Source organism: Falco cherrug, chromosome 13 (genome assembly GCF_023634085.1).
Source record: "Falco cherrug isolate bFalChe1 chromosome 13, bFalChe1.pri, whole genome shotgun sequence".
In the NCBI taxonomy this organism is placed as follows: Eukaryota; Metazoa; Chordata; class Aves; order Falconiformes; family Falconidae; genus Falco; species Falco cherrug.
The window spans coordinates 35569862-35590006 of NC_073709.1; the positions used below are offsets into that span (position 1 = coordinate 35569862).

The following is a 20145-nucleotide window of genomic DNA, read 5'->3' on the forward strand; positions in this document are numbered from 1 at the left end:
GCTGCTCACTTCCGGGTGCGGGCGGAGGGGCAATGGCGCGCGTCTCGTTGGAGGACCTGGACGGGCTGGGGGAGGAGGACGCGGCTGGCGGCGGCGAGGAAGAGGAGGGGGAGGAGGGGGAAGAAGAAGATGAGCAAGAGCGGAGTCGGTTGTTCGCCCACTGGGAGGCCATAGCCAGAACGCACCGAGTGAGCCTGCCCCGCGGTGAGCGCTGAGGCCCGCTGCCGGGGGGGGTGGGGCCCGGGCTGGGGCTGAAAGCAGCGCCCTGCTACTCGGCTCCGGGGCTGGCGGCACGCTGACCTGGCCGGGCCCAGTGGGCCGCGGGACCTCCCCGCTCTCCGGCCTGGGCGAGCCTGGCCTCCCCTTGCTTTGCCTTGCAGACATGGCAGGCCCGATCGTCCAGATGAGCCGGCACAGCCAGGCCCGCCAGCCCGTGCCGTACGATGCCCTCTCGCAGCAGGAGAAGGTGAGGCCAGTTCCTCTTCACGCACCCAGGTGCTGGCCCGCAGCCGGCCTGCGGCAGGGCTGGCATGGGCACTGCCACCGGCCTGGGCAGCAGGAGAAGCGTCTTCCCTGCAGAGAAGGCGGCTTCGTGTACACTGGCCTTGCAGAGGTTCCTGGAGAAGCACTGCAGCCAGGATGGCAGCTCTGGATTGTTGCAGCATTCTGCCATCCCTGCATCTTCTCCTATGTTAAGTAATGGCAACGCTCAACTTCCCAGCCTTTATTTTAAAATTGGACTAGTCTTACTGTGTTCTCTGGTCTCCTGACTTCCAGCTGTCTCCTTTACCAACCTATCCTCTGCCAGGGTGGGCACATCTAAGAGAGGGAGTTTTAAGTTCAGAGTCTGCTCCCTGCCTTGCTGGAAGCACCTTGTTGCATAGCTCAAAGTCCTGCTGGGTTTGTGTTGTGCTAGTTACGTGGCTGTTGGTTGAGCCAGAGATCTCAGCTGGCACAAGATGAGGATGCTTCTGTGGGGAGCACAGGGCCTGATGGCCTAGCTGTCACAACCTGAGCATGTGCTGTTGTTTGTCACAACCGCCAATCCAAACATGGTAGCTTCTGCCTGAAGATCTTACTAAGTTGCATACCTCTTGTCTCTCACATGAAAGGGTGCTTCTGAGCTTTGAGAAATAACTGTGAAGAAGCACCTGTCAGACTGGTTCCTGTGTCTCTGCAGGCTTGGTTGGGCTTGCTACCAAGAAGACATCTGTCAATTGTTCTCTATATGAGGAGAGGTTAACCAGTTTCTTCTGGGCTGAGGTCCAGCACTCCTGCCTGCAAAACACGTCTGAGCATGTGGGTTGTACAGCTCTGAATTGGGGCTTTGCCATACTCCCTCTTCCCCTGTTCTTCTGGGTCCCAGGGATTTAGTCTGGGCTCTTCTCTACCTATGCTGGTCCAAGGCAGGAACAGTGCCCTGAGATTTCATGGGGCCTGAAGATCTTTTGTTGCTATTGGCATCCTCTCCGTGCATGAGGAGGATTTTTGGAGTTTGACTCTGGGGCTGGGTGAGGAGGTAGTAGCCACTTCCTAGCACTAGTGCTGAGGGGACTCTGGAGCTGGGGCCCTTAATGACACATTTGCTGGGCTTGGGCAGGTCGGTAGTATTTGGTTGCTTCTCCTGAGCTGTCAGTGCTACAAGCCCTCATCTTCTTGGAGGCAAGGGAATTATTATGCTGCTTACAGAGCCTTGCTCTGTCAGTACTCAGTCAAATTCCCCAGCTCACGTTGCAGGGACCTCTTGCTACTGGGTCTGTGTGAAGCATCTTTCGCTCCTTCGCTTGGCCAAGTCTCATCTTCTAGAGGGGTGGTACTTAATATGATGATGAGGCTGTGGCTGTGGAAGGACCAGACGCTATGTCTTGGTGGATTGGTAGGTTTATTCACAATGTGGCAGGTAAGTGTTGCAAATAGTCTAGGGGGACTGGCGGTTTCCTTGCTTGGAAGATGCTTTTGCTCTGCTCTGCTTTGCTTGGTGGGACAATGGCAGACATGACCCCATCTAGAGGGCAAATGCTGGCTGCCCTGCAGTGTTTTGGGGCACTCCTCTTGCCACCCCACTGATGCACATGAGCAGCCCAGATGCCTGCCTTCTGCTTTTGCTTTGGCTTTCTGTGTAGAGACCTGATTCGGGTGGAGGCACAGGGAGGTGGCACTCGGTGTTGAGGCTGGTCACAGCTTCCTGGTTCAGTCACTGCCAGCACAGCTGTGCAGCACAGAAGTTTGGACAGGTGGCCTGAGCTCTGTGGAAGAAAGTTGTCTCATGACCGCTTTCATCTGGCTGAAGAACAAGCTAAGAGTGGGAAGATAGGTGCTGGCTACAATTTCCCAGCCCCTCTTTGTGCAGTGCCTGTGGTTGTGACCATGCCATGAGCTGAACTACGAGCAGATCCAGAAGCAAGTTCCCCGCTCTCCCTGCCCCCCTTCTGCATTGGGTTTGTCCAGAAGGCTGGGCGTCTGTGCTGGAAATAGAGATTCTGACCTGTCCCACAAAGCTGTCCCTTCTGCACCAGCTGGGCTCATGTCCCTTCTTCTTCCTGTCACTTCTCAGTATGGGAGAAGGATCTAAGAGGAGTTTTGTTCCACCTTCACAGCTCTTCCAGCTGCTAGAACTCTTCTGCCAGACTTTTCCCTTCTGCTAGGCAGGAGGCTTTTTGCTTATTATTCTCTGTGCACACCATGCTCCAGGGAAAAGGCACTGCACCTGAGAATAATGTCAACCTCACTGGAGGCCTTTGGGTGCCTGGAGTCAGGAACATCCTTGTTAGTAGGCAGGACAGCGACTGGAGAGGAGCAGAAAGTCCGGTACCCCTTAGTGAGGATGTGCTACATTCCTTGCACATGCTGGGAGCCTCCAAGCCTCCCTGCACCCTGTCCCTGTCTGTGCTTTTCCTTTTGCTGACTTTTGCCCAGTGCTGTTAAGCGTCCCTGTTTTGAGTTCCATGTGATGGCATTTCCCCTCACCTTCTCCTTGGCTTCTCCAGCCTCCCCTCCCAATCACTGACTAGCAGGGGGTCTCATTTTGGCAGGGTCCTGTCTCCTCACTTCTTGCCTGTCAGCACTGGTTTTGCCCCTCAAGTGCTGCAGTGTTGTCAGTTGTGCTTAGGTCTGACTTGGCTTGTCTGTGGACTGTTTCAGTGCGAGGAAGCAGCCTACGAGGAGCGGCAATACCCAGCTGGGAAGTGGGCGTGTGTCACCAAGGGGGAACCCATGTATGAGCAGAGCATCTCCATGAGCTTCATGAAGCTCATGCGCTACATCTGCAAGGAGAACTCTGTAGGTGTGTGCAGGCAGGGGCTGGAGGGGGCTGGCAGGCTGCACAGAGGGAGGGCCCTGCTACTGTTCATCTGGAATGGAGAGGAGGGCTGCCGCCGTTAACCCAGCCGTCTCACTTTGCCTGCTGCCTTCCTACCTCCTTTCCAGGTTGCTATCTGGGCATGACAGTCCCAGTGCTCAACGAAATCCACCTGACCAGGGAGGGGACCGGGCTAGAGCGTGAGGTCGTAACTGCCTATTATCTCCCAGAAGAGTTCCAGCAAAACCCCCCTGTTCCCCTGGACCCTGAAATTCACATCACCGAGAGGGCACCACTTCGGGTTATAACCAGGTGACCCCAGCACCAGAGGTGTTTTCTCAGCTCAGTGGATGTGTGTGAACTCCCTGCATGGCTGCTGTGGTTCCTTGGGCAGAGGGATTGGAGCCCTGGCTGTGGGAAGGGGGAATGTACTGGCTCTGTTGCTTACGTTGGTCCCTTTGCTGCAGGGTTTTCTATGGGATGACCACCGAGGAGACAATTCTGCGAGAGATCAGTCTCTTCTGGGAGCTTTTGGGCTCCACAGACACTGTGCTCCGGGAAACCTACATCGTGGCTGCTTATGAAAATCCCAGCGTCCCTCAGCGCCGCAATGAGATCTGGTTCATCTGCCAACCACAGTGAGTCCCCTCTGTGACTGCAAAACCATCCTGCAACTGGACTTGGTGTAGATGGCAGTTCTGACCCAAAGGAGACAAATGCACATACTGACCCACCATTCACCCACAAAATGACAGACCAGGAAACTGCAGGGTGGGGTTGTGCTCTGCCCTGCGAGCACCCAGTCAGGGGAAAACCTGACCAGTCTGCACTTCACCTGCCCCCACAGGGGCCAGCTGAGGCTGGAGCTGACACTGGGGAGAGCCTGTGCAGCAGGCTTCTGGTGGGAAGCATGTGGTGGAGGATCATGTAAAGCAGTAACTGTATGGGCTTGTGCCATGTGCTAGCCTGACCTGGGCTTCTCTGAGCTCTGAGCTGTGCCAGGCATGCTAACCGGGCTCATGGTTGGCAGAGTCACAAGCTGGTGGTGTCCAGAAGTCAAATGACTGTGTACAAGGCGTGTGGGTCTGTCTGGGCTCTGGCCTGCTTCCTACGAGAATGGCTGCCTGTCCTGAACAGGGACAGCACTGAAATGCTGCTACAGGGATGGTGGAGTTCGGTGGGGGAAAGGGCTTGTCACAGGTGACATGTGGATCCTGAATGTTTCCTCCTGGGGTGGCTCTCTTTGGACTGTTGGGTCCTGTTGGGCGCTGGCTGTCACTCACCATCCCTCAGCTGGGACCGGGGTGCTGGCAGCCTTTGTCCATCAGTTGTGGGGGCTGTTTGCAGACCTGCTGCGAGTTGAGAGGGACAGGTCCTGATCACAGCAGCAGTGACACCACTGTGCATTGTGCTGTGCATTGATCAGTGAGTTTCACATCCATGAGTACTGTCATGCTTTCCTGGGAGAAGCTGGCAGTGCCAACAGTAAATAAACTCAAACTGCTGCAACTGCAGGTCACTGATGATGAGGGGTGCCCGGGCTGGCTTGGGCAGAGCCTTGATGTCTGCCTCCTCAAGATGCATCAGGCTGTGAAGCTGTGGCTAATTAGAAGGGCTCTGACATCTGGTCAGGTTATGGCCTTATGTTCAGCCAGGCGGAGCCTTGCATTGCTGCATAGGCTGCTTATATTGCTGTTACAAACAACTGTAGTCATGCTCCCCTGCAGGTAAGGCGGATTTTTGTTGGATGGGGTCTGCTTTAGCCTCATTTTTCCCCTGGGCAAAAAGTTGGCTCCTTTGACTGTGCTGCACATGAGCACCTGATCTTGGGGACTGAGAATGTGAATGTGACTGCGTGGTGTGCTGGTAGGCTATGGGAACTGGCGTACTTTTGCAGGGATGTGCTTAACTGGCTCGGTGTGGAGGGGCTTCTGACTGCTTCTGAGCCAGTTCCCAAGGAGTTTCCTCCTGCTGTAACTGGAGGTGGGCTGTGTGCTTCACCTCCCACTGCTGCTGCTCCAGATGCTGGCCCTTTGGCCCTACAGTGCAGCCAGAGGAGGGGAAGCGGGGAAGGCCAGGGCCAGCTTTGAGGTCTCATTGCCCTAGTAGTGCAGGTGGCTTCACTACCCTGTGCTGGCTGGCATGGCATCTGGCAGTGAGGAGCCTGGCTGCCCAGCCTGTGGCTGTGAAGGGAGCAGGGCCAGCTATCTTACACCCTCTTCGAGGGAGCAAGGTAGCTTCAGGCAGAGTCTGGGCAAGCACAGCAGGAGCAGACAGTGGTTTCCTGGGTATCTTGTGGTGCAGTTCTTGTCCCTAGGGCACTAAAGGCTGTAAGTAAGGGCTAGGAAGATGCTGTGACAGCCTGCAGCTCTGAGGGTTGATGTGGCAAGTGCTCCTCAGATAAGAGTGGTGATACCCGGATCAGCAGTGCTGTGCTTACTTCCCTCCTGGGGAAGGAGAAGCAATTCCCTTATGTGAGGCTAGGATCAGGTGGCTCAATGGCAGTAGGAGAACAGTCAGCCAGTGTGGGTGGGACAGAGACCCTTCTTACTATGCATCAGCTACTTTGCTTGCTTGCCCTGAGCTTGCAGGTGGAAATAAAACTTGCTTTCTAGAGCCTGTTGAATAGGCTGCCACTTCCTTTGAGGCTGCTTGGTCCCCAACCACAACCAGAAGAGCTTTCGGTGACAGGATGTGGTGGCTTTCCCACGGGAGAGGACTGGTCTGCGGCTACTGGCAATGCTGCACAGCCATTTCCCCAGCCAGGGCAGCTCTGTGGTGACCCAGGCTCTGCTGGAGGTGGCAGTGGTGGGGGCTTCTGGTGCAGCTCCAGGCCGGCACTGCCACGCAGGGCAGCAGGCATGCTCTGATCCTGTGCCACACGCTTTGCTGAGTCAAGGCTTAAGCATCCTGTGATGGATCCAGTAGCGCTCTCAAGGATGCTGTGGGGTGCCTGATGGTGAGTATTCCATGCAGTGCCAAAAGCAGCAAGTGTTTTGGATGCTCAACAAACCAGCTGGAAAGCTGGTATTCAGAGCTGCGGGTGCAGGGCTGCAGCAGGCCCCACGGGAGGCATTGGGTCAGGCAGGGAGGCCTCCAGCCAGCACCATGCAGGTGTCCATGCCTGCGTGCGCTGCGGTGCCTCTGCTTTGGGTGCTGTGGAGGTGTCACCGAAATCGGGAGTAAACCTCTTTACACCAATGTAGCATTAAGCAGCAGGCATTCTCTTTTTACAGCACTGGATGGACGGGGGATCGCTCTGCCCAACACGCACACTGAGCTACTTGAGGGTACACGTTACATACAGCGGAGCAGCACGTCCAATAGTGTGTTGCATATTCATTTTCATTCGTGTGTAGGCTTGGTTACAAGTTTCTCACTTCTAATGCAAACCAGCACGCACCCTCAGATAGTGCTGCTGAGGTTCGTTGCTCACTCCCCATGCTCCCCAGGCGGGGGCTTGCCCTCTCTCGGGGAAGGGGGGCTATTGGAGTCGGAGGTCACCATCTCCCACGGACACCATGACCTTTGTCCTTGCAGCTGATTTTCCGTGGATTGCAGCACCTCATCAGCTTGTCTCCTCTTGTGGCCAGAATTTTCCTTGCTCGGAGGCTTTGTTCTGTGTAACGTGGATAACGGGGTTCTGTGCTGCGGCCGCTCCTGGTTCCCGTCCTTCCCGAGGCTGGTTGGCGGTGCCCCCGGCCTTGGCCCGGAACAGCTGCGGGTCGCCAGCCGGGCCCCGCCGTGGCGCGGGATAAACGCCAAAGGCGGGGCGGGGCGGTCGCGCGCAGACCCCCGGCGCCCGGGGGGGACCCTCCCGAGCAGCCGGGCCGCGGGCAGCCCCCGGGCAGGGGAGCAAGTGCCCCGGCACCCGCCGCCAGCGCCGGGGCCGGAGCGGGGGCGCGCAGCCCTCCGCTTCCGCGGGTCTCCGCTCCCCCCGGCCCGCCGCCGCCGCCCGGGCCCCGCCCGGTTTCCGGTGGCCGCCCCGCCCCCGGAAGCCCCTCTCGGCGGCGGCGGGCGGGGCGGCGGCATGGCCAGCGGCAGGGGCGCGCACTGACCGGCGCGCTGGGAGGATGGCGGCGGTGCGGGCGCTCCTGGTGCTGGGTGAGTGCTGGAATGGGGGGGTGCCCCGCGCCCCTCGCCCTAGGCAGCGGGGCCCCGCCAGGGCCGCCCCCGGAGGGTAGAGGTGGGGCGGCCCAGGGTGGTCTGGGACGCCCGCCAGCACGGGGCTCCGCTGGGCCGCCTCCCGGAGGGACGGATATCCCCCCACCCACCCCGGCCCGAGCCCCGCTGCGCTGCGGGAGCCGCCGAAGCGCGGTGGCCGCCCTGCCCGCCCGGGAGGGGTAGCGGCGGGCTCCGGGGGCTCGGATGAGAATGCGCCAGGCGTTTGCCTGCGGGCCCGCAGCCCCCTGTCGCTGGGCTCTGGCCTCGGGGGGGCTCTTTGTGAGTGGTTTGCGCCTGGAATCGGAGCGGATCAAAACCCGGAGAAAAAGCAGTGTGCACGCAGCGGGCTCTCCCCCGTAGGAACTGCCCCCCCTCGGCTGCTGAGGGGGCTTTGCCCCTTGCGGAGCGCATCGGGGTGAGCCCCGCCCCGCTGTGCGGGCTGTGGGCCCGCCTGGCGCCGCGCGAGGCTGGGGGTGCCGGCCTGGTGCTCCTGGGTGCTGCTGTGCGGGGGGGGCTTCTGCTGCGGGGCCCCGGCACGGTCTCCCTCCCCCGGGGGAGATCTTGGCCGTGGTGCGACAGCCCCGGGGGTGGTCGGCTGGGACTTGGCTTTGAGGGGTCCCCTGGCTGCCACGTGCCTCCTTTCTCGCTCCCTTCGGACGGGAGCCCCGCAGACAGGGTCTTGCGCGCTGCCGGTACTCGGTTGAGGTCCCCTCGGTTTCACCGCGTGCGATGTGCGGTTTGCTTTGCAGTTTTTGCTGCGAAGTCGGGAGCGATGTTAGCCGAGCAGACTGCCTCCCAGGGAAGGGTATTGATAGCGCTGCTGCCACTGCTGCTCTTCATTCGTCTGGAGCCCTGGCCGAGCCCCATTGCCAGGCTGCAAGTAATGTCCAATTTACAGCTGATAAGCACAAAAAGCAGCACTTATTTAGCTGATTAGCTTTGTAATTGCTGATTGCCTTGGCAGCCTTTTGGGAAGGCTGTTCCTGGAGCAAGGGGGAGCACATGCTTGGCTTGCTTTCTGGTTTGGAGCCACTGGGCACCGTGGACTTGCCGCAGGGTTTGCCTCCCTGCCAGGGTGCTGGCAGCTGGCAGCTGGGATGCACGGGCCTGCTTGTGAGGCTGCCTGCCTTTCCTCCCAGCACGCTCCCTGCTCCAGTTGGTGGAGTTTCTGTGCTGCCCCAGGCACATGCTCTCCTCCTTGTTTCTCTTGCTTAGCAGGACCACGTTACTACAGCTCTGGGAGGAACGTGCTGCCATCCAGCTTGCAGACACTAAAAAAACATCTCGGATGCCAGCAATGTGGCTGAACCATATCTCGGTATCTAGGTTTTAGGGGCTGGTGTTCAATTTTGTAGGTGGCAAAACAGTGCCTCCCTTCACCTGTGGATGCTGTTCGGAGAGAGGGCTGGGGAAAGACCTGTGAAGGGTGGTATATCCATGGCTCACACGGGTCCTTTCTGTGACCCTCCTTTGCCACGTATGTGTTCTGGGAGTGCTCTGTGCCTGGGCTGCTGGTCCCTGTTCCTCCATTTCCGTTGCTCAGTGAAGCTGTGATCTTTCTGGCAATGACACTGCAGTGTACCAGATGTGTGCTGGCTTCTGCTGGAACATGTGGTTGAAATGCTAGTGGAGGAAATATTTGCTGAGTCAACTTTTCTTTAAAGCTAAAAAACCCCAAAAGGTCTGTTTTGTTCTGGAAGTGCCTCCATGTCCTGTGTTTGAGCTGTAAGTTTCTGCCTGGCAGTGCTTTTTTTGTGGTCCCTGGCGAGCCTGTTCCTAAAAAAGAGCATCCCTGGAAAAAGGAATGATCAGATGGGATCTGAGATTTCTCTTGGGCTTAAAGGGTCCAAGTAGTACAACTTGGGTGACTTAACGCTCTTTGAGCTGAAGCTGCCATCTGTTTTCCAGCGTCTGCAGCCAGATCAAGTACTATGATAGTCGATCCAAGTCAGCTGAAAAGCTGTGCTGCTCAGCACATTTCTGGGCTGTTTTGGGGCAAAGCGGTGACAAGCCAATACCATTCTTTTCTTCTAAAGTGTGTTGTCCCCCCTTGGGACTTGGCTGTGCTCAGGCAGTGCTCTGGGCAGGCTGTAACCCTGACATGGCAGGAGCTTCAAAGGCATGGCAACTCTGTAGTCATGTCTGTAGGCGCTTCTTTTTCTGTGTGGTGGGTCACAGACCACTGGGAGCTGGCACCTACGACCAGAGGGCTGTCATGTTATGCATGCTTTAAAGGTGTCCTCTAATCTCTTAATTGATGTGGGACAAGAGACCATCTTCTAAAGGCAGATGGGCAGATGTTTAAACTGCAGCAAGCACTTGGTTTTAGTTGCGTGCTGGGTAATGAATGCTCTTGCTGGTGAGAGCACATTTCCTCCTGCTGAAGCAGTCTTGCTCAGGAGAGGTGGGTGGGTGGCACTGCACATATGCATGTTGCTCAGATCGATAGGTCTCACCTTGTTTGACCAAAGGCTGGTCTGTGATGCATCCAAGCAGAGCGGGGGGGTGGGGGGTGGGGTGGGTATGTGTCCTAGGAGGGCAGGCTGCGCTTTTTCCAAAGGCCGTGGAGCCCAAGGGGAATAGAAGGAAGAAGGTGGGACAGGAGTGGGACGGCAAGAGCCTGGCTTTGGGGCAGCAGGCAAGAGCGCAAGGACAAGTCTGGCTGTAAGCGATAAGGCATTTAAAAAAGATCTGAAGGCTGTGAGGCCTAGTTACAGGTATTTACTAGGGGAACTTTACACTAATATTTTTCTTCCCTTCATTGCAATTCATCTGCTATTTGAGCTGCAAAGATCAAAGCTGCCTTCCAGCAAGTACACGTGGACCTAAGTAAATAGCTGGACCTACACCTCTCTTCAGTGAATAAACACTCTTTCCTCTCTGAACATTTTCAAGCGTACCTCTCGGGCCTGGAATGCAAAATATTTCGCATTAGCAATGGGTGTTTTCACTGCTTTTGATATTTGGGAACCTGGAACAAATGCTTATTTAGCAGCAGAGAGACTTGGGTACAAACGTGCCCTTTGTGAAGGCAGTTACTGCTGTGGTGTTTGCAGGGAAATTCCCTGGAGATTGGACATGCGATTGTTTGTCCAGACCCCAAGGAAACGGGTCTCATTCTCCTGACATGAGTGGCGGTCTCATGAGCTGGGATAGGCAGCTCTTAGGAGGCTGGGAGGACAGCAAAGCTGACAGGATGCTTGGCAGATGCACAGGAACGTTCTCTTTTATGAGAATTTAAGTTATGTGGGCCGTTAACATTGCGTTTGGGGGGGGGTGGTGTGTGTTTGCAAAAGCTAAGAACTAGCACAGTGGGTTTTGCTGTCTAAGCGAAAGAAGCAACCATACCAATTCACCTCCCAGGCTGTCAGGCAAACACCTTTGGTATGGCGATATCCTCCTGGAGAATGCTGGTTGTGCCCAAGGTGGGAGAAGGGCGAGTATAGTGTCAGTTACCTTTGTAAGAAATCAACTGTGTCCTGGGGGAGAGAGGGAAGGGAGGTGAGGAAGTGACGATTTGACAGTTGGTAGCATGTTGGTTCTTGGGCATTGGCATGCGTTTCAGCACGGCAGAGGTGCCATGCTGGGTGGCCTGTTTCCATGCCCTGCTCCTTAGCAGGGGTGTTGTTGGAAGGTGACATCCAAGAGCTGCTTGTGAATGCCTTTAGTCTGTTAGAAAAGCAGGTGTTATATTGTGTGGCAGGGTTAAAGGGCTGTGCTGTGAATGTAGCATACCTTCTGTGCCGGTTTGCCTGGAAGAAGCAATCCCACTGCTGGACGTGGAAGGATTTGTTCTCTGAGAGAGACCTGCTGGGGAGCAGATCGGGGCTGCAGGTTTTCAGGCTTTTTGTGTGGCTGCCTGCTAAGCGCAGGGGCTTGTTCCCTGGCTTTGTCATGGTTGGGAGGCTCTGCGCGTGGTCCACATCTTGTTCCTGATGTCCTGGTGAGCTTTCAGCAGTCCAGATACAATGTGTATCTCTTGCCTTTTAGGGAGGCTGTTGAGAGGGAGTGTGAGTAAGGTGGGGGACCTTGGGGGTCTTTTAGAAGCTGTTTTCTCACTTTCTAATGCCAAAGCTATTGAACCACAGCGTAAGAAAGCAAGCACCAGGTATTTTGGTTCTGGAGGAACCTGTCTGGGTGAGGGAGCAGTGAGCTGAGTGGCTGCATGGTTCTTGGTTGCTGGCTAGGGTTAAACCATGACATGTGGTCTGGGCAGGGTCCTGCACTTCCACCTCTTCCATCCTGCCTGACCCTGTCAGGATCATCTGTACTGGCTGTGTTGATGAGCTCTCCATTTGTCTCTCCTCTTCCTTGCCTGTTGCTGTGGGATCTGGCCCAGGGGCTGCTTTCCTGCGTTGGTGTTGGGTGCTATGTGAGGGAGCAGTGTCCCATCACCTCTCAAGTCACACGGTACCAGCAGATCCCCATGCATTAGTAATGGGAGATGTTGCTCTTGCTGTTTGGTTTGGATCAGATGGCTGGTGTCCCTAAACAAAAAAGAACCAGACTGATGCATCATTGTGAGGAAGACCATCTTCTGTTTCACTCTCCCTGTGCCTTCTGGGCGTAGTGCTGTGCAGGCAGCAGGAAGGAAGAGAGGCTTGCAAGGTTTGTCTTCATGTGGATGTAGGTTGGTTTGGGAACTAGACCAGAGTGCCACAGAAGCTTTGCAGGGTGCTCATGAGAGTGTCTGTGGTCTCACAGAGTGGAGCACTGGAAGAATGGTTGTCTGGGGCTTCTTCTGTCTGTTTTCCACCATGGGAGAAGCGTGCAGGCCGGTTGTAGCGAAGTTTCTGTGGGCTCTTGAGGTTGGAGGCACACTCTGTGTGTTAAGCAGCTGCAGCTCTCCAGGTCCAGGCTGTGTGTCTGTGGGTCTGGGTGCTGCTTGAATTCAGGTTGAACAGAGTCCTGTCCAAAGGTTTGTCCAGTGTTTCCTCTTGCCTCTGCCTGCTTTGGGACGTTGTAACACGGTAAGGATGAACTCGTGCCACCCTGTCAAGGCAGGGACTCCATTTTGGGTCATTTCTTTGTTCTGGGGAAATACTTGGCAGCAAGCGCTGTTCTCCTGTGTTTACCTGTGTCTCCTTTTAGTCTGTGCAGCCCCTGCTGAGTAACTGTGGAAGATCTTCAAGCCAAACACAAGTGGTCTTTGTTTCAAAGCATCAATTTGTGTTGGCAGCCAGGTCTGCAGCGCATGTGCTTTTCATTGACTGCTGTTCCAGCTCTGTTCCTCATTCTTGCCAGCTTTTTTTTAGATTTAATACAAAAATGTTCTTCCTGAGCTTAAAAGGCTGAGCCATACAGTACTTCTAGTAGTAATCTAAGCCTTGCCTTTTTCAGGGAAGCAATCTCTGCCTGTGCGCAGAACAGACTGCTTTCCTCTGAGAGGCAGCTAATACATGCTGTCTGATCAGCAAAGAGAGAGGTGAGGGGAACTTCGGACTGGCTTGCAGGCTTCTGAAAGCTTGGTCTCTGTGCTTGGGATGAGAGGTTTTGGTGTCCTGGCTCAGCTTGGACCGCTCCCAAGCCTGCTTGTCTTATAGCGCTTTGCGAAGGCTGATGGATAGGTGCTTTTGTTGATACTCTTTGCAGAATGTTCCTGCCTGGGACTGCTCCTTTGATTTTGTCAGCTTTCAAAAATCCATCCTCTGTCCTCCCAACTTTGACCCTCTGAAGCTGTTCTGCAAGGACTTCTCTTGAAAATGCATTTCAGTCCTTAAAAATATTAGGTGACATCCAGGCAAGGCCTATGTCACTACTTAAAATGTTCCTGTTGATAGTGAAGAGATGGATACTGAGGTGTCCAGGTGCCCCAGAGAGCAGGAATGAAAACTAGGCTGTATCCAACCAGAGGAGAGCTCAGACTGGGACTTGCCAGGGTGAAATGTGGCATTGATGAGTACTTGTGAACTCCCTGTCCCCTGTCACAGTGGGTGCACACAAATTGTGTGACTGGAGAGGAGGTGTGACTTGTTTTTAACTGATGATTCCTCGTGTGAGATGGAGCTTGTTGGTGGGATGCCAATGGGCCTGTCTTCTCCTTGTCAAATCAGGCTCTGGTTTGACTGAAACAGGCAGGAGCTTTTGTGTGAACTGAATCCACTGCCGTCAGACGGTCTGGACCTCTGTGTGGTTGGAGTGTTGTGGATTGATGTTCATACTCTGCAGGATGATGTGAATGAGAAGAACTGATACAAGCAGACTCCTGTCTGGAAAGTGGAGTGACATGTTTGATTTTGGGTGTGTGAACACTCCTCCTTTGGAAGGCAAGGTGTTGCAGGCTAGGAGAAAGTGATGACGCACACAGTGCTGCTGCCTGTGCTGGGAGCTGGTGCAGGAAGGGGCTGGGGTATAAGTGAGCATTAGAGGTCTAATTGTATTTCAGCCCCTGGTTGACATATGTTCAGTTCCTAGAGGACTTCTGTCCTGGAGGGCAGGAGTGTCTGTGAGCACTTTGCACTCAGATGTCGGTACTAAAACGGATACTTGTTTTCAGAGTAGCTCTAAGGTGACGGGGCTTTATAATGTTTCCTCTTCTGTGATGCTGTTGTGAGATGAGGTTTGTCCCAGCATCAGGATTTTACTACACCTTGGTGCAGCTTGGGCCACTGTGAAAAACAGCCAAGGCAGTGCCCCACTGCCATCGATAAGGGCATGATGGTGAGTTGGTTCCATCCTCTGTCACCTCAAGCCAGAGGGCTCTGTGCTCAGAACTGTGGCACGGGGAGGCCAAGTCCCCGTTCTGGCTGCAGAGAGGAGGCCCATGTGCCTCTGGGCAGCTCTGTGTGGGGTTGTCCTTGCTGTCAAACATGGTGCTGGCAAAAGATAGGCACAACATTGCTTAAAACCAGCTATAAACACTCTCCTCATTATGGTTGCCTGTTGGCCTCTACAGGAGCACAAAGGAAGCCTTTGATTCCAAAACATACAGTAACTCTTCAAATGGTTAAAGGCAGGACAAGCTGTGGCTTGCAAGTGTCTTTATTGCTCTCCACACAGCATGCTTTGGTCCTGGCTCTGCTGGGGAGGCCCGTCACTTTCATGGCATGAAGCTGCTCTGTGGCGCTGGCTCTGCTGAAGCTGCTGGCAGTCCTGTGTCAGTGGGAAGCTTTCATGGGAGGAAAGGTTATGGTTTTTGTCTTTCCCAGCAAAGACAAGATCAGAGAAAATGAAACCAGGCAGTCTTGCAGGGTGCCACTCTGGGCAGTGCATTCGGCCCTCCCAAACCATCCCTGAGAGCACAGATGGATTTGTGCTGCTGAGGACGGGTTGTTCGGTTGGCTCTGCAGCTGCCCTGGAGAGGGGCCAGCACCTCAAGTCTCTTCCAGCAGTTGAAGAATTGTGCAAATCTTCTCGGACCAAAGAAAACAGAGCTTCCCTTGAATTACTTGGTGTTCTTTGTTCCTATGCCTCCATGCTGCCTGTTGTGAACGCTGGGAACCTGGGAGCCATCTGAGAGCACCTGGTCGGTGCTACGGGAGCAGCCGGTTCCTGGGCTGAGCCTCCTGTAGCAGCGAGATGGCTGGATGTCAGCCAGTTGTCTTGAGAACACCCTTTCCTCCAGCCAGGTTTGAACAGATGCTTATCCACCATATTCTGAGCAAAAGCTGAGCCACGAAGGCAGCACATATGATTTTTCTCTGCTGAGTTAGCTCCTGATGGCTGTCTGTGCTTGCAGCCTTCGGGTGCATTAAGTGGAGGAGCTGTGTGCTGGGGTCTCACCTGGCACCGCAGCACTCTTCTCCCCAGGTCCTGCCCCTGCCTTGCTGCCTTGTTGCTCTGGCCCAGGTGCAACTGTTCCTTTTTCAGTTGTGCCCTCTGTCTCCCCTTTTCTGTGTGCCAACCCCCCCATGGCATGCCATGCATCCCCTTCTCAGTCTTTCTGTTGCTCAGTTTCTGTCTGATGCCTGGCTATGAGCACTGCTCTTTTGAGAGAGATAAAAATTTGACAAAAACCCCTTCTGCTCAGCTAAGGAAAAGTGTCAAACCCACGTGGCCTGAGGCAGAAACCATTAATCTGAATGGCTAACATTTTGGCAAGGGAATAAGTATCCAGGAAACAGGCGTGTTGTGCTGGGCATCCTTCCGTGTTACACCATGTTCAACCTGGGCCTTGCTGGGGTTTGGCCCTGCCTCTTGATGGCTGGAGATGCTTGTGCTGTGCACAGCTTCCTACCTACCGGGACCTGGATGTTGGGTATCTGTTGCCACTGTTTTGTGTGCTTCCTTGCCACTTTGTTGCTTGGGATGTCCTGGTGCTCTTCCCACTGGTGGGTTAGTGACTGTCCCATAAAAATTACTTGTTCTCCAGCCATGGAGATACACTGGGAATCTGCTGTTCTGCTGCTATGGAGAGTCTCCTTGGTTTTCAAGATTTGGTTAGTGTGAATTTCTGTCTCTGCAAGTCTGTTATACCTGAGCTTTTCTTTAATTGTCACTGGGGCTTTGCATTAGATCTGTCTGTAGCAAGCATTCTGCCTAGTTATTGATTTGTAGAAGTATTCCAGAAAGTGCCTTGCTGGCATATTCTTCCCACTCGGTGACTTTTCTCCATTTTTAGCTGAGAGGTAATGTAGTGACATCTCAGAGAAGCTACCTTTTAATTAATACTGCATGAGCAGAGGAAATACTAGCTTCTCTGTCTACTTTCCTATTTTTTGTGGTTTTTAATATAGATTCATAAATGGCTCTAATGAAAATAAACAAGGAACTGTTCCTTTCTGTGTCCTCTTTGCTTTTCAGAAGTGATACTGCAGGCATGCTCCCCCCCACCCCCAGTGATGTTTCCACCAGGAGGCAGGTCCTGGGCTGTAGCTGGGCAGCTGTGCTGCCTTGCACAGCCATAACCAGTGATTGTAAAGTAGGGCTGGCGTTCAGCTTTCCAGCAGTGAAAAATGAAACCTGCAGACCTGTAGGGCATAGTTAGAGACAGATACAGGGAGTTGTGGGTGATGCTTTGTAGCCAGGAGAGAGGCAGTGCCACATACACTGAAAATGGATGCGCAGCGCACAGCAGGCAGTATTAACTAGTGTCCCTGAAATGCTCAGGAGGGGTGACACAGAAATGATACGAAAGCAGAGAGAAGCCCTGGGCAACCAGTCTGTCCTCTGCAAGCTTCAGATGCAGGCAGAGGTCAAAACCCGACAGCGTAGAGCCGTGAAATAGGAGAGGCAGCAATGCGGCTAGTGCAGCGAGGCCTGTTTCAGTGTCTGCTTGCTGCCTTTTAGCAGCTCCCGTTGTCTCCGGCACTGCTGGATGCATGGGGCAATTTTTAGCTTGCAGCATGGTGGCTGCCAGGAAAAGCTGGTGTGTGTTGTCAGGAGCACCTTTCCTGGGAGCTTTTTCACTTTCTATGGGAGGGGAGCAAACAGGTCAAACCTGCAGTAAAGCAGGTCGTGAAGCAGGATGCTGCAGAGACTCGCTCACCTTGAGCCAGACCCACGGTGCAGCCTTGCTGCAGGATTGCCCTGATGTGGTGCTGTGTATGGCATCGCCCAGCCTATGGGCCACCCCCTTGCCCCTGGGAAGGCAGGGTGGCCGAGTGCATGTTGTGGTGGGCCATGCAGAGCTGCAGCTGCATGCAGGGGTGCACAGCTGAATCCCTGCCACAGTTGCGGCGTGGGTGTCATTTTCAAGACTGTGGTACTGGATGAACCATTTCTCCCGTGAGCTATAAGCTGTCTGGAGAGCTTGGCCAGCTGGATCTTCCTGGCTTTGTGGCAAATCCATCTGAGTCTCTACAGGCAGATAGCTAAGGGAAACTTGGCTGTAAATATACCGCCATGACCTGGAGAGAGATTTAAAATATTTATCCCAGAGCAGGACTTGGGAGATAAATAAGTTCCCTGTCTGCTTCCTTGTGTGCAAAGCTCAGGAGTGCAGCTGTCCCTTTGTCCACAGCTCTGAGTCCTCCTTGGGGCTGGAGGGTTGCTTACGGGTGGGCTTGAAGTCCCTGTATATAGCGTAAACATATAGCTGCCACTGAAATGGAGAGTGGGGTGCCAAAGGTACTCACTCTGGTGTAGGTGTGAGCTCTGGCCTGCACCTTCTCTCCCCTCGTTGGCCTCCCCAGCTGCTGCCCCTGCACTGTTGCCCTCAGGGGTGTTGGTGGAGCTTGCTGGTGAGCCCGGTCTGCTGGGTAAGGTTGTGACCCTCCCTCCTGGCCGCCTTAGAGCGCAAGATCTGCAAGACATCCTGATCAAGCATATCCAAGAGCCAGCACAGGTTTGGGTGTTACGGGGGAGGTTTTCCTCCTTCCAGTGGATTTGGTGGCAGTGTGCAGAGAAGCAGCTCACTCGAGCAGCTTGGGTGCCAGACCTTCGTTCTCCACCAGCCAGCCCTGGACAGTAGGGAAGGCTGGTTGGCAGGAGTGTACGGTGCCCAGCGCAGCCTCAGCTCGTGTGCTGACCTGATGGCCTCACTGCTGGAGAGGCGCTGGCTCTGAGCAGCAGCCTTGTCTTCACTGATGGCGTGTTGATGCAGCAGCTGGCTTTGCTTGGAGGCCTTGTGTGTGTGCTTCTTCCCTTTGCGCTGCTTCCCTTGCCATGGCCTCCTTCCCCACCCCCTGCTTTTGTCTCTGCAGCCTGAGTTTCCATTCTCTGGGCTGGCTGGGGCTCCTGTTTGCTGAAGGGAAGCGCCAGGCAGCTTTATGGAGCTTGTTCTGGTTTTTCCCATCATCTTCTGGAACAGCCTTTCAGCTGGAACAGGAAAAACGTGAAGCCCTGGCCAGGGGCTCCCTCCACACACACAGCAGTGCTGTGGAGGAATTCCCTCTTGACTGGGCTTGGGATGGCAGGAAGCAACATCAGCCTTTGGCCCTCAGCCTGGGTGGAGGGGCATGAGGGTGTAGTGGCAAGCACTCATGTGATGCCTGGAGGTGCTGGTGCCGGCTACCTCTGGAGAGGTTCTCAGCCACACAAACCCTGTGGGAGAAGTAACAAGCTGCTGCGGGCTCTCACCTCCAGCCCTGGGGCAGTGCTGAGCCCTGAGCCAGCTCCCGCTGCAGCTCTTCCCTACTGGCAGGACCTACCTGGCTGTTCAGCACTGCCGAGGCTCTCTGCCACCAGAGGGGTTTTGCTTGGTAAAGACCTTTGCATTCTCACGTGCCCCTTGCTTAAATTGTGGGGGAAGCATCATCCTTCAGGGCTGCTGCACAGGGACATGCATCTCACCCTGGCTGTGCTTGTTCTACTGTATTCCGTTTCGTAGGAGACAAGTGCGGTACCTTTGCTGTGCCGGCCAGAAAGCTCGGCCTTCAGCTCAGCTGCGTCTCCAGCCTGCCATGCGCTGCCAGTAGCATGCATCAGTTATAAATCAGTGTTTCTGAGGAAGCCGGGGAATCGCTCAAGGGCTCTGAGCAAGCCTGGGAGAGTCTGTTGGCAAGACCGGTGGGTGCTGCAAGCCTGTTGCTGGTGCTGAGTCACCCTTGAAGCATTTGTCTTTCTCACTGGGCTTGGCAGCGCAGCTGGTGATGTCTAGAACTTTTGGCTGTTGCACCATTAAAGATGGTTTGAACTAGCAGTATTCCCAGCTCCCACGTTGGGCTCGTGGCATTCCTGTCTCGCTTGTTTCTCTGTATCTGCCAGCAAGATATTGTCCTGCCCTTCCTGGGGGTCCCGTGGGCGCCATTGCTTGCGCTGCTCAGATTGCAGGTGTGGGACCTGTCTGACCAAAGCAAGCTTTCTTCTCCACAAGCCAGAGGCTGAGCAGTGCAGCCAGCTGCTGGCATGTACCTGTGCCCCAAGTGTTGGGGCTCTGGCTGCTAACCCTGCCCTGTCCCCCTCCCACCTGCACCACCCTGGCACTGTGCTCATGGCTAGGGCTAGTTCTCTGGGGTGGGATCTCAGGAAAGGTGCGTGGGCTTCTTTTAGGGGCCTGAGACCATCTGGTGGCCTTGGTGGCCCAACAGGATAGCATCCTTTCCTTGGGACCGGGCGCGTCCTGCCAGAGATGCCCATGCCTCCTCTTGCAGTGGCTGACAGGAGCATGGGCACAGCCCTGCTGCAGAGCGTGGCTTGGAGCAGTGGTGACCTGCTCCCAGGACAGACTGGGCCTCCTGTGGGGCTGAGGCCAGTTGTTATGGTTCAGCAGCCCCAGCTGTTGCAGGCAGCTGAGTTTGGCTACCACTGGGGCTTTCCTGGCTTGCTCCGGCTTTCCCCTGTTTGAGCAAGGGGCTGAGATGTCAGGAGAGACTGTGGGGCAGAGGCACAGCTAGCAGTTCAGTCCAGATGCATCCTCTGTGCCCTACAGACGGTTAGCAAATCCCTCGGCCCTAGAGATCAGCTTAAAGAACCATGGTGGCTGTCCCACCAGCCCAAGTAAGCCTGCAGTGGGGTACTGGTTGGCAGCAGCCCTGCTCTGCTTGGGAATGAGGAAGAACCTCTGGTCATGTTCCCACTGCTCTTGTGGCTGCAGGGTAGCACCCTTGTTGCTGTTCTTGCTCATCACCGGAGCAGCAGCTGGCTTGTTCAGTGGGTGATGCTCTGGACCTTGCTTCCCACTGTTGCCCCGTCCCTGGCTGCTGTGGTTACCACATCATATTGATTTGGGGTGGCTCTTCTCTAACCCTGCTGCCTGGCTTTGAGCACACAGGAAAGCAGGGTCTCTCCTTGCTGCAAGGATGAAGGCAGGGAGCTGTGGAGAATGGAAAGTGCAGAGCTCCTATGAAGTTAAAACATAAAAA

At 55.1% G+C, this 20145-nt stretch overlaps 2 protein-coding genes across 2 annotated transcripts in view; both read left to right on the forward strand.

Annotated features, from left to right (window-relative positions):
- The first annotated feature begins 9 nt into the window (after positions 1 to 9).
- On the forward strand, positions 10 to 5924 carry LOC102046619 (heme-binding protein 1-like). Its single transcript, XM_055725533.1, has 5 exons — positions 10 to 204; positions 381 to 466; positions 3142 to 3283; positions 3427 to 3610; positions 3766 to 5924. Exons 1-5 carry the CDS (start codon positions 33 to 35, stop codon positions 3938 to 3940), a joined length of 759 nt encoding a protein of 252 aa, XP_055581508.1. The 5' UTR covers positions 10 to 32; the 3' UTR covers positions 3941 to 5924.
- Positions 5925 to 7270: 1346 nt separating this feature from the next.
- PTK7 (protein tyrosine kinase 7 (inactive)) overlaps positions 7271 to 20145 on the forward strand; it is a 38658-nt gene continuing 25783 nt past the window's right edge. Inside the window, exon 1 of the mRNA XM_055725532.1 lies at positions 7271 to 7402. Within this exon, the coding sequence (XP_055581507.1) occupies positions 7372 to 7402 (31 nt within the window). The 5' untranslated portion in view covers positions 7271 to 7371. The remainder of the gene's footprint in view (positions 7403 to 20145) is intronic.